Raw genomic sequence first — 12,677 nt, forward strand, 5'->3', positions numbered from 1 at the left:
TATTACACTTCAAATCTGTTAAAAACAAAACCAGGAGAGTAAGAGAAATGGAAGCCAAATTTCAGCTCTTTTGTTACATGGAGCCTTGACTCCTGGCCATATCCAGCTGTCTAGCTGTCTGCAAGGGATGGAGACATGCTGTCACATGCATCTCAGTGACAGAGACAGGAACATACAGAAAGGAGGTGGGACTGAGTGACTGTCCCAAGTATCCTATGCTGTAGAAGCAGAGCTCAGATAAAACACTTTTTAAATAGACACTAAACTTTCAAGATGATAAAGATAATGTTCAAGGACTCATATTCCCCTCAAAAAATAGAGGTAAGAGGAATGTGTTGCTAGAATCTAAGCGATCACTGGAGTCAGAGGTGACCCAGGACAACAGCTGTACATGCTGCCATGCAAGCCCTCCTGGGGTCTGCCACTAAAGCCAGTGGGCATCTGCTAAAAGGTGGTGAACTGAAGCTGTTCTTAGGCTCCAGCCTCACAGGAAGCCTCAGGCTCCTCCTCAGGTTCCAGTGGCCCCTCAGCAGAAGCAAATGCAGTCTTCTCAAAGAAGGCTGACCATCAGCTTAGCCCCACAGGGTGTAAGATGTGGCATCCTAACTGAGAAGCCAGCAAGCATAGAGAGTGCACGTCCCGCACGGAGTGAGCTGCAGCTAGCATGCAGTTAGACGTGCTTCTGTGTCAGAACTGCCAAGCAGGATAAAATGTAAGTGAAAGTGCCACTGAAGCGAAGCTGCATGTGATTGCATCTGCATCTAATTTCAGCTCCAGAGAAGCTGAGGCAGGAGGAGTGTGATTTGGGGGATAGTGCAGGCAAAAATGTGAACAAACTATTATGAAAAAGAATCAGGAAATTTTGAAAATGGAATTTGGAGAAATGAAAAAATACAGTTGTTAAACATTAGGTGGTAAGCTGCTGTTTCCTAATAGGTATAGGCTGGTGTCTGGGGCAGACATCTAAACAATAGACTGCCTAATGCACACTGCTGACAAGTGGGTTCATGTTCATGTGGGACATGATGACAAGCCCTTACCTCACTAACACTAGAGACCTCACCTCAAGAAGTAATGATTTGAGGAAAAGATCATTTAAAAGGCCAGAAGGTGGGTGTACAAAATTCTAGGTATTTTTATGACTGGAGTAATATATATAGTATACGTGTATATTATATATATGTATATAATATATAACATACACATAAATATAGTTTAGGACATAGATGAATGTTGATTATAAAAGCAAATAATTGACAAATTGACACTTCTTAGCAAGTACTTCACCCAGAGATATTATAAAGAAAATTTGGGAAAAGCCACAGAGTCCCTAGGGATGAGCCCATTCCAGAGCACACAGACTCTTGGGGACTGACAGCAGGGAAACATCTGACGGGAATGGAATTGACTCAGCGGCTCGTTCCCAGCAGCAGGAATAGAAATATCCGGTGATACCATGAGCAGACTCTCGGGCGTCTTCAGAGGCCACAACCACGGGTGTCAGTGCCAAGTGAGCAGGAGACAGGTATTCAGAATGCCTGTGTGGGTGTGCAGGGCTGGAACTTTGAATCACGTTGTCTGGATTAGACATTGTAAAAACCCCGCTTGGTATATCTAATGGCACAGCAAGTCAGTTTGCAAGGATAAGCTCTGGAGAAACTTGTGTCACAAAGAAGTGACAGACTGTTCAATATAATGCTGTTCTTCAGAACAAAAGCTGGAAACAACATGAACATTTCTTTTAACAGATTAGATTTTTAAAGAAATATGTAGTGTTCACACCATGGGAACCTGCTATGAAGTGAAATAAATGATGTGGCTCCATTCTTCAACATGGCTGAATAGATAGTGTTGAATGAAGATGGTAAACGGCAGTGCTGAACCGTACAATAGTGAGAGGAAGCCAAGCAGTGCACTGTTTCACGTATGCCATAAGATTATCTACGGAGCAGCGAAGTGATAAACAAGACAGGTCCTGAGGGGGCTGAAAGGGAAGGGCTGAGAAAGGCAATGTGGGGACCGTGGGGACTTAGTTGTTTGGGGTAGCACGCTCTTCTCTTGGCCCCATACAAAGTTTTTGCAGATTTAAGTGAGACAACTCTTTAGGGACAGTAGATTCTTAAATGTTTGGTTTTTTGTTTTATTATTTGGCTAAGTTGTAAATATATTTTGAATGTTTCAAATATAGCACAAAAAGTCAGGCAGGGCTTTCAGGTCCCCTTGGGAAGATGATTATGGCAGTTTTATCAAGAAGCTGGAAGTAGAGGATGGGAGGGAACTTGCAGGTGGTAGGTTTGTTAGCAGGTATGTTTATGGAGTCACAGATGTCTGGTATGCCAACCTCACTGAGTTTTCCACTGTTAATATCCTATAAGCACATGTAGCTTATGGCACCAATAAAGTCATTAGAAACCAAAAGCTAAAAAGAGTTTGAAGCCAGTCTCTTCCCCTGGCACGTCTCTTCTGAGAATACCAGCTTCTTGTCTTAGGAGCCTGTAAACAGGAGTCCATTCTTGCTGCCCCGAGCAGTTTGTGCCTCTTTCAGGAGGACACACAGGCCCATGTTGTCTCTTTCAGATAAATAATGACTTCCCACCCCAAGAAAGTTATGTGTTATTTGCTATACATTGCTGAGTGAATCCTGTTTATCAAGGGTTATCAGATACTGTATTATCTGTGAGTTGTCTGGAATCGTACAGACTGAATACATTTTAAGATGTGGGTTGAGATGGGTGAGAGGTCAAAGGTTAAGATTCAATATGTGTCCCTTTGCCATAAGCATGATTTGTCTTCCCAGCCTGAATGGTTGGACCAAGTTCCTGTGGGCTCTGTGTGTGCTTCCTGACATGAAGTTATTCTTGCATGCTAGATGGTGTATTGAGGCGCAGGTCTGCAAAGGAAGAGCAGCGCAGCAGCAAGAGGCCACGTCTGGAGACCCGCTCTGCAGGCCGGGCTACACTGCAGTAACCCGCATGCTTTCTTACAGCGCTTCTCAAATTCAGCCTGTGAGGCTCTGAATGACTGAGAAGCTTTTATGGGGCTGAGTTGTAATTGGCCACTGAGTGATGTTACCTCGGATCTTTTTATTTCAGATGTGTTTCTCAGCATACAGTGTGCTCTTCCATTGCACTAAATGGGGTAGCAATAGTTTGAGACCAGTGTAAGAACAGTACCTACTGCTGTTTATCCAGAGGCTATGCAGCCAGTTTCAAAAGGGTTCATGCACAGGAGGGGATCTTCTGTAGACAAACAGTGATTACAAGGATGACAATCAGTAAACTGCTCTAGGGAATAAGATGATCTGGTCGTCTCTTAAGACTCGGTATAAATAACCAAAAGGCTGCATTCCACTGAATCTTTCTACTAGCCGGGCCTTGCTGAAATAGATGGACTTAAAGTTGCTCTGCCCATTCTCCATTTTACACAAGTTGTGTAAGTGGCCTGGGCTCCCTCCTGAGCACCACAAAACAAATAAAACGGTAATCTCACCTAAATGTGTTGTTGTTGTTGTTGTAAGGTCTTGTTCTGTAGCCTTTCACTTCAAAAATCACCATGTAGTTCAGATTGGCCTCAAGCTCATGGGTGACTATCCTGCCTTATTCAGTCTCCAGAGTGCTGGGTTCAGAGCCATCCACTGTCATGATGAGCCTCTCCTAATATTTTTGCTGTGTACATTCACAGTAGCGTGTTGGGCCACGGTGCAGTTATGTCACTGGTTTGGGTGGCCACAGGAAGAGAATACAATTCTGAGGCAGCTCTGCTGTTTGATGTTGCTGACCTACTAATGGCAAGGCTCAAATTTGATCATGGTGTGAGACTGGGAGGATAGCTCAGGCAGTAAAGTAAGGCCTTTCAAAGTAAAGTAAAGTAAAGTAAGGCCTTTCAAGTAAGAGGACCTGAGTTCAATCCCACAGAAACCAATTTTTTAAAAAAGTTAGGCATAACTTTAAAAAAAAAAAAAAAGTTAGGTGTGGTGATGTACACTTGTACCCCCAGCACTGGAGAGGTGGGTGGTTCTCTTGGGCTTGCTGGCTGCCCAGCCTAGCCTACTTAGTGAGTTCTGGACCAGTGAGAAACCCTGTCTCAGAAATCAGGTGGCTAGCACCTGATGAATAACAGCTTAAATTTGTCCGTGTGTGTGTGTGTGTGTGTGTGTACACATACATACAACCTGCACACGTTACATACAACCTTTGATCATGATGTGACTGGGGAAGAACCATTTGAGTATTAGAATTCTTCATCTTTATACCACCTCCTTATACCTCCCCATCCATGTACCTAATGACAGTATCTTATAGCTTTGCCTTTGAAGAGAAGGCCTTTTAAGAACATTTGTAAATCTCAGAAATACTCAGTCTTAAAAATAGACATATCCTGAGTGTGTGAATAAAGAGTGGGTCTCCGATTCTTGTGCCTTCTCTTGGGGCTCTCCTCTTGCTAGTTTGCCTTGTCTACCTTTGGTGTGATGGTTTTGTTTTATTATATTTTATTTTGTTTTAAGAAAACTATTATCTGAAAAGAAGAAAGAGAAAAGGACACTGAAATTATGCGAGAAATGTTTTTTTTAAAGGCACCATCTTCATTCTGAATTTGATAAACAAGACAAGCTTCTAATTCAGAAATTCTGTGACAGGCCCTTCCCCTGGCCAAGAATCCATGGAAATCAATATCATTCAAATGAGGAAATATCATTGTGGCTACTCTTGGCAATATGGCTGCTGATTCAAAGATAAAAAATAATTTTTTAAAAAATCTCAGAATCAAAATGTCCAAATTTTACACACAGAAATATGTGGCCCTTTGCCAACAGGATCCATGGGACTCTTATTGGGAAAAAGCATTCGGACTTTTAAAGGTTTAACTGCCCATCCAAGGGGTTGTTAATTGACATTCCCAGGTGTGATGGCATTGGTAGATAAAGCCCTCCATCTGCTGGCTAACAAATTATTACACAATTGCTTTTATTGTTTTATACAAATCCTAATACCACACCACACTGACACTGACTGGCAGTATAATATTTTAATTATTAAACATGCACCTGAGTACATGATATGGATAAGAGTCGGTTCCAGGGTTTATTGGATACCCAAGTCAGTCATTGCCTTGAAAGGCCTACAAACTGGGCCAAGGTGGAAAATTCAACTCAGTTCTTTGATACAGGGACTGTGTCAAATATGACAGCGCTCAAAATTTTATAGATGCCTTAGGTGGAAAAAAACCAGTTGGCTATTTTAGTATTTGATATTTGATGCAACCATAAGTTTGTGGGGACAAGTTTGAATACAACAGTGGGAAACAGCTCACAGTAAATAACAGGAAAGACCCTTTTTGATGGTGGTCATTGATCTAGAAAGGTCAAGATCATTCCTTTCTTAGGGAAAATGCACCAACTTAATTGGGTGGAGCAATGGTCCCTCCCCAGGGAAAAACTGTCTGCCCCACAAATCAGTACCACAGCATTGCATATTGAGCCATTACTAGCTCTTAAAATGCCCATGTATTTGTTGTAAAAACCAAAACAAAAAAAATTCCAAAATCTTTTTAGAAAGTTATTTAACCTAAAAAATAATAATTTATCTGATTCTGATGTCTAAAATGATGCCTAGCATAATATAGATACTCAGTATTCTTTTACTTTTTTTGTCTGTGTATGTGGGTGTTTTCTCTACATGTATGTATGTATGTATGTATGTATATATGTATGTATGTATGTGCTAGGATTTCAGAAGAGGGCTTTGGATACCCTAGAGTTAGAGTTATGAATGGTTGTACACCACCACATGGATTCTGGGAACCCAACCCCAGTCCTCTGTAGGAGCAACAAATGTTCTTAATGCTGAACTGCCTCTCCAGCCCCCTTGATAATTTTTTTTCATTAAGTGACTGCTAGACCATCTGGACCTCAGGTATAAACTATTCAGGGAAAGCTCACCAATCTCAAGCTGTGCACAGTCTGGTGGGAGATCTAGCATGAAGTTGGTAATGCAGAAAATGATTGGCATGTTGTCGTTGGCCGGCAGCAGCATCTTCTGACACTTATGTAGATAGTGACTTACACTCCTAGAGTCCATCCCAGAACCCAAGGCCAGCAAGCCAGGTTGTTAAGGGTGCCCCAGAGGATGAGAGCCCAAATTGTGGGTAAAGCTGTAGGAACAGGTGACAAGAGAAGGCAACAAGTGTTGGGGTTGGGGATTAGGGGTGGGAAGGCCCTTGTAGACTTGGAGGTGCTGAGCTGAGTCCCAAAGCAGAGTTCAGGGCTTACCAGGCCAAATTGGGGAATGGGAGGAGCCAAGAGAAAGTAATGGCCTCTCTATGGATGGGGATGGAAGATGGCTGGGTGGCACTGGGGGGACTGTAGAGCCCTGCCCAGAGCCCATTGACTCAATCTGCAAAGTCCCAGGCCAGAGGCTTCCTTCTGTCACTGGAGAGATCAGTGTGTGGCAAACAAAACACAGTGTCTTTGCTGCTTCCCAAGATGAGGACCATTTTAAAAGGATCATCAGGAGCAAGCAGGGCAGCTGCCTGGGCACTCCACGTCCAGCAGCCAAGTAGGCATGATTTCTGTGTTGAATCAGATTACTACCAGAATTTTTTGACTGTAGCTTTTTTTGTGTTTTTCTTCCTCAGTTTACCAAGTTTGAAAATATGTTATTCACTCATAAAGTTTCTTCTTTATGCATGAGTTGTTCTACCTTAGGATCAGCCACAGCAGCTGGGCTTTGACACACTTTGTGGCATGTTCCATGAAACATTGGCTTTTAGGAACCCTGGTACTGGAGGTGAGTGAATGGATAAAGGCACTTGCCACCAAACCTGATAACCTGAGCTCAATCCCCAGAACCCCCCAGATGGAAAGACAGATGGACAGATGGATGGACATATACACACAAACACACACAAGCGGAGACAGAATTTATCAAGAGATTATTGGCACCAGCAGTAGCTGCCACTTGCACTGAATTGAACTAATTGTTTTACAAGAGGAAAAGACAATGTGCTTGCTCTAACCTGGGGTCTGGGTGACCCAGGACTGGTCGCAGGGGAGATTGAATGGACCAGGGTTTCGCAGTTTTCTGTGGCCCTGTAGATCCCTTGTTGAGCACTTGGCTTCTGTTGAAGCTGGTGTGGGAAGAGCCCTCACTTGAGTCAGGAGGACCATAAAGGAGACACTGCCTCGGCTCTCTTCTGTCCCATCACCCCTGGAACTCTATCTGGTTCCAGCTATAGGTCTTGTGACATTTATATACTGAATTTCAAGCACCCGAGTGCCAAGCCTCCATGGTGGGTGCTCAGCTTGATACCTAATGGAGTCTAATTGACTTTGGATATTTTTTTTTAAGAAAAAAAAACCATAATTCTTGATTAACAAAACTGAGTTGGGAAAGTGATTTGCTTATTGCAGACTGGACCGGAAGCAATTGTTATTTTCCAAGGAGGCTGGTATGCCTTCCCTCCGACACGTTTGTGCAGAGCTCTGTCATGCTAACTGCCCTCTGAGTTAAGCCCTTTGCTGGTGTCCTCCAGCCACAGTGCTGACTTTCCTTTGTTTTTATAACATAAGAAAACCAACCTGGACCAGAATATTTTAGTGCTTGGCGCTGCGGGCATTTGAAGCTGTCATGGGGACTGCCTGAAGTTCTGGGGCTGAGCTGTGAGGGACCATCCTCCCATGGCCATCCCAGGATACAGCTGTAGCAAATGCAAGTACTTACTGTGAAAATCAGCACAGTGCTACCATGTGAAACCTTAATTGTATATAATTTACTGCTTTCAGATCTGACTTTAAAGCCACTGACAAAAAAACTTTAATTGTTTGACTCAAAAAAAAAAAAAAAAGTTAGATCCAAAGACCATCTCATGCTGTGTGACCATGGTTCTAGTTTTTTTTTTTTTTCCTGTAATTTCTTACCATTTGAGGATAATGATTTCCATTATATGATGCTGAGAGGTTTTTGTGTGTGAATCGGGTTTGGTATGGAGGCAAGAACAACTGAAAGAAGCAGCGTTCAGCAGAGCTGCCCAGAGAGGTATAGACTGGTCCAGGCACTTGGAAGAGACTTAGACCATCTGAGCTACCTACAAGGCATTTTCTCCATCCTGTTGAGCTACCTGAGCTTGTGCAGTGTAGTCCAGGCTTCCAACTTTCATCAGCCATCACCCATGGGGGGGGGGGTGGGCATTGGTGGGTGATGTATATGGCTTTGAGTCACTTCTGCTCCTATAAGCAATGCTTTCCCCATATTCCTTTAAGTAACCCCAATACATTCATTGGTTCACCAAGTTGGTGGTATCTGTACTTTGTTGTCAGTTCTGGAGTGAGGAATTCTTATGCATGTCTCCCTAGGAATAGTGTCTCGCAACCACCTCCCTTTGAGACAGGGTCTTGGCTGAAGCTCATAAGTTAGTCTAGGCTGGCTAGCCTTAGGGATTCTTCTGTGTCTGCCATGACAGTGCTGAGATTATAGGCATGCACCATTATGGCTGGTATCTTCACATGGGTTCTGAAGATCTTTATCAACTAGCCACCCCCTAACTCCACTCTTTCAGTTCAGTGAAGCTGTCTTTCAGAGGACAGCTGAGAAAGGATGCATAGTGACTGGATGTCAGCGAGTTCACCTTCTCATGACAGCATCTGACCCTCACACTGCAGCCTGGCAGTTTATAGGCAGTGGGCAGGTCCACAGCTGCAGTCTTACTTGGTTAATCTCAGAAATCCTGGGCATGTGGCAAGTGTGTACGCGCTGCTGACAAGGTTTGTTCCGTGTGCAAGGAGGAGCCCCGTGTTAGCCAGCTAGCAAGACTCCACCCTCATGGGCAGGCAGAAAGCCACATTTCACATGAATACAAGCCAGGGGGACATCTAGCTTTCTTGACTAAAGTTGCTGCCAAAGTGACAGGCAGACCCCAGCTCCTGCCTGTTTCCTGAGGACTGGCTAGAATGAGAAGAGCTGGCAGGCATCTAGCTGCCCACCCAGCTGTTCTCTAAAGAGCCTTCCAAGGCTCCCTGCAGCAAGCACAATAGCAATTCAGTAAATGTACACTGGCCATTGCAGTGGGCATAATTTGGTTTCACTTTGAAGTCTAAGTGGTGTATCCTGGGACAACAAGCACCACCCACTTTACCGTCTTTGGCTCAGGTGGTGTCTCCATGCAGGGTTGCTGTCTTGTTACATACATGCTAAAACAATCTGTTTATGTAACCCGTGAGTTTATCATAGGCATTTCTGTAATTATGTATGTATATGCCTTTCATATAACTGGATATAATCTTCCGTGGATAGTTTCATGCTGCTTGCTTCTGCAGCTGCCTGTTGACTAGAATCCAAGGAAGGATTTTTTAAATCAGGTATGTTTTTAGTTAGCAGAGTAAAGTTTTGATGACACTGGCACATGCATTCAAGTGGACCACTGACATCAGCTAGTTGTGGGTTATCTGCGAGGGACTAGAGGTGTTTTGGATGCAATCATTTCCACTCTTGGGGGTCATCCTGGGCATTGCTGGAGTGCAGCCACACCCACCTGTATGCCCAGGCATCAACCGGAAACTTCAAGAACAGCAGGACCCATATACTAAGTAGTGTGCTTGGTGGATGGCCATTGTCCAAAAAGCAGTTAATGGATCCCTGTTGTGGTAAATATTATTTGGTGTTTCTACCCCACTTTAGATCATTTAGTTCCCAAATAAAAGACATAAAACCTTTATATTTATAATGAGCCTTAACGCATTAAAGATGAGCACATATCAACCCTTTGTGTTATTTGTCTACTTCCCTGTCAATAACTCTGAGATATCACTTGCCATGTTCTTGGGCTGCTCCTTCTCCAATAGGCTGGCCCTCAAGGCCATGTGCTCACAATCTACCTACCCTGTGGCACCTTCTTCCTTCTTTCTCTTCCTGGTCTCTCCTCAGACCCAGAGCCCAGGAACTGAAATCCTTCTTACCTTTCCTCTGCCCAGATATTGGCTGGTGACATCTTTATTCAACCCATAATTTTAAATTAAGGAGCACGGTTTGCACAACAAAAGCTGCATATGTGAGAATTCACTGTCTTGGGGTGACCAGACTTTGGGGTACAGAATTTAGTATTGCCAAACATAGCAACAGACCAACCTCAACAGATTCCCCCCAACCCATCTGTGCAGCCATCTTTTTGGGTCTTCTGTCGGTGTGGCCAGTCACTCAGGCTGGGCCTGGAGGCCCTGATGAGGAAGAGCTCACACCTCTTTTAAAACGATACTGGGATGGATGTCTATACTAAACGGCCTCACCCCCGGCCGTTCCCTCCTCTGTGTCCTTGGTTCTTCAGCAGGGACACAGGCCTCTTTGTCTCATTCTCTACCACATGATGACCCATCAGTATTTGGAGTTAGCTGTTGTGTGTCAGCATCCCATGACAACCTCCCACTTATTCTGAAGGCTTGCTGTGTCAGTATGCTGAGGTCTGCAATGACTGTAAACGACTTGCCACACTGGGGCTTTAAATCCACCAAGCAAAGTCAGGGTAAGTTCCAACTTAGACAAGATGGGGCCTCAGGATCACTGGCTTAATCACTGTTTGATAATAACTGGCAGGACAACCTGAACCCACTGTTCCAAATTCCTCATCTTCTTGGAAGTCCTGACTCTGTCCATCCTCCCTCTGATGTCTCCTTTCTTCTCATGTAAACCTGTTCCCTATGTGAGAAACATCGATGGTCCTTACTTTTCCTGCTTTTACACTTGCCTTAGTCACTGTTCCATTGCTGTGAAGAGACACCATAAGAAGGGCAAATCTTAGGAAAGACAACACTTCATTGGGGCTGGCTTATAGTTTCACAGGCTGAGACCATTATCCTCATGGCGGGGAGTATGGCAGCAGGCAGGCATGGTGATGAAGAAGGGGCTGATAGCTACATCCTGATCTACAGGCTGGGGGGGCGGGGCAGGGAAACAGAGAGACAAAGGCATAGAAACAGAGAGGCAGAGACAGAAAGACAGACAGAGACAGAAGCAGGACCTAGCATGGACTTTTGAAACCTCAAAGCCGACCTTCAGTTTCTCCAACAAGGCCACACTTAATCCTTCTCAAATCATGCCACTCTCTGATGACTAAGCATTCAATTATATGTGTCTGGACTACAGGCCTAGAAAGTTTCCTGGGTGTGAAGGTGCTGTCAAGCTTTGGGGAACTTGTTTTGTGACACTTCCTCAATGTTCAACAAGCGAAGCCCACTGTATTCCTATCCCTTCCTTCCCTGGAAGGGCAGGTTGGCTTCCTCAGCATCCGCACCTGTACTCACAAACCAAGGCTTGGGAAATGTTTCCCAGCCCTAATGGCCAAGCCCTCCTGGGTCCCCACAGCCTCTACCCCTGGTCATCTAATCCTCTCACTCGCCTCTGGAGGCCTGGAGGCCGCTGCCACCAAGTTCTTGTTCCCACAGCTGTGGTCCAGCGCTGACTCTACCCCACCCCCCACTCCCCAGCTCCCTCTTACACCGAATCAGTCCCTTGCTTGTGTCTCTCTTAGGAACCCTAGTCTTCTCTCACACCCAGAGGGCCAGTTCCCAGTTCCCACAAAGTAATGGCCACTGGGCAGTTCCTTCAGAAGGTTCTGGCCACTAGCTAGAAAGATACAGTGTACGGGAGTGACCCCAGTCTAGACAGAGATACTGCAAGAGTCCAAGTGCAAGGTGACATAGCCTGGCAAGCATCAGGTCACTGCAGGAGCCTTTGTTAAGGAATTTTGTTTGAGAACTTAGGGATGTGACTATGTTTTGACCTGTGGTTACATTTAACCCTCTCTTGCACCTTGATAAGCCCCTTGTCAATTTTGCTCCTATTGCGTGGGCCTGGCGGACTCCTGACAGGCAGTCACTCGATCAGGGAGTTGGTTTCAGCCTAGCCTCAGATCCTGTTAACCACAAGTCCTGCAGGACTCCAATAAAAACATTGCTTATATCAGCCAGCAGAGGGCAGTATGTCCCAGAAGTTGAAGGAGAGGCCTTTTGGTAAAGAAACTGGTTTGTGCATGGTTACACCAGGACTCTGAATTGGGTAGAAGAAAGGCAAGGCACAGTTCTGCCCAAACCCTAGACCTGTGATAGCCTGCGACCCCATCGACAGGCAGGCACATTGTGAGCTCGGAGGTCTCGAGTCCTCAGGAACCATGAGGATGAAGTCATCAGTGTACTGATTCTAAAGTCAGTCGATGAAGAAGCACACATGAGGTGTGCTGTTACTGAGATGTGCGATGGAGGAGGGTGAGGCCTGTGGGAGGTTAGAGAAGACAGAGCTGGGACAGGAGGCTGCCTCTGGGTCAGGATGTGGCTCAGTTAACAGAGTACTTCCCTAGCCTGCATAAGGCCTCAGGCTCAATACTTGGCACTGCCATCTCAGTAGGTGGCAAGAAGAGAGGGTCAGAAGTTTATGGTTGTCCTAAACTACACAGAGCATCTGAGGCCAGCTTGGATATGATACATAAGACTATCAAAAAAGAAAGGCTGTAGCTGGGCATTTGTGTGTGTGTGTCAGGTGCACGGGACCTGAACCTGCCACATCTGGCAACATCAAAGCCCTGAAGGCCTGGAAAGAGGATCTCAGGAGGTGAGAGAGCAGCAAGGGTGGGGCGTGGGGCTCCTCCAGCTGAGAAGAGATAACAGCCCATGTAATCACTTAGCCGGTGTCGGGGGA

At 45.1% G+C, this 12,677-nt stretch overlaps 1 protein-coding gene across 3 annotated transcripts in view; it reads left to right on the forward strand.

Moving 5' to 3' along the window:
- The window catches only part of Cdadc1 (cytidine and dCMP deaminase domain containing 1), a 42,022-nt gene that overhangs the window by 27,119 nt on the left and 2,226 nt on the right, over positions 1–12,677 (forward strand). The window contains exons 10-11 of one of the 3 annotated variants that reach the window (XM_076930918.1): positions 1,428–1,525; positions 2,870–3,494. The exons of 1 other annotated variant lie outside the window; for it this stretch is intronic. In XM_076930918.1, coding sequence (XP_076787033.1) covers positions 1,428–1,525; positions 2,870–2,881 — 110 coding nt within the window. In that variant the 3' untranslated portion in view covers positions 2,882–3,494. Of the gene's footprint in view, positions 1–1,427; positions 1,526–2,869; positions 3,495–12,677 lie in introns of those variants that run through there. One more of the 3 variants, XM_034498265.2, reaches the window with a different exon arrangement.

This window comes from Arvicanthis niloticus, chromosome 3 (assembly GCF_011762505.2).
Source record: "Arvicanthis niloticus isolate mArvNil1 chromosome 3, mArvNil1.pat.X, whole genome shotgun sequence".
Lineage (NCBI taxonomy): Eukaryota > Metazoa > Chordata > Mammalia > Rodentia > Muridae > Arvicanthis > Arvicanthis niloticus.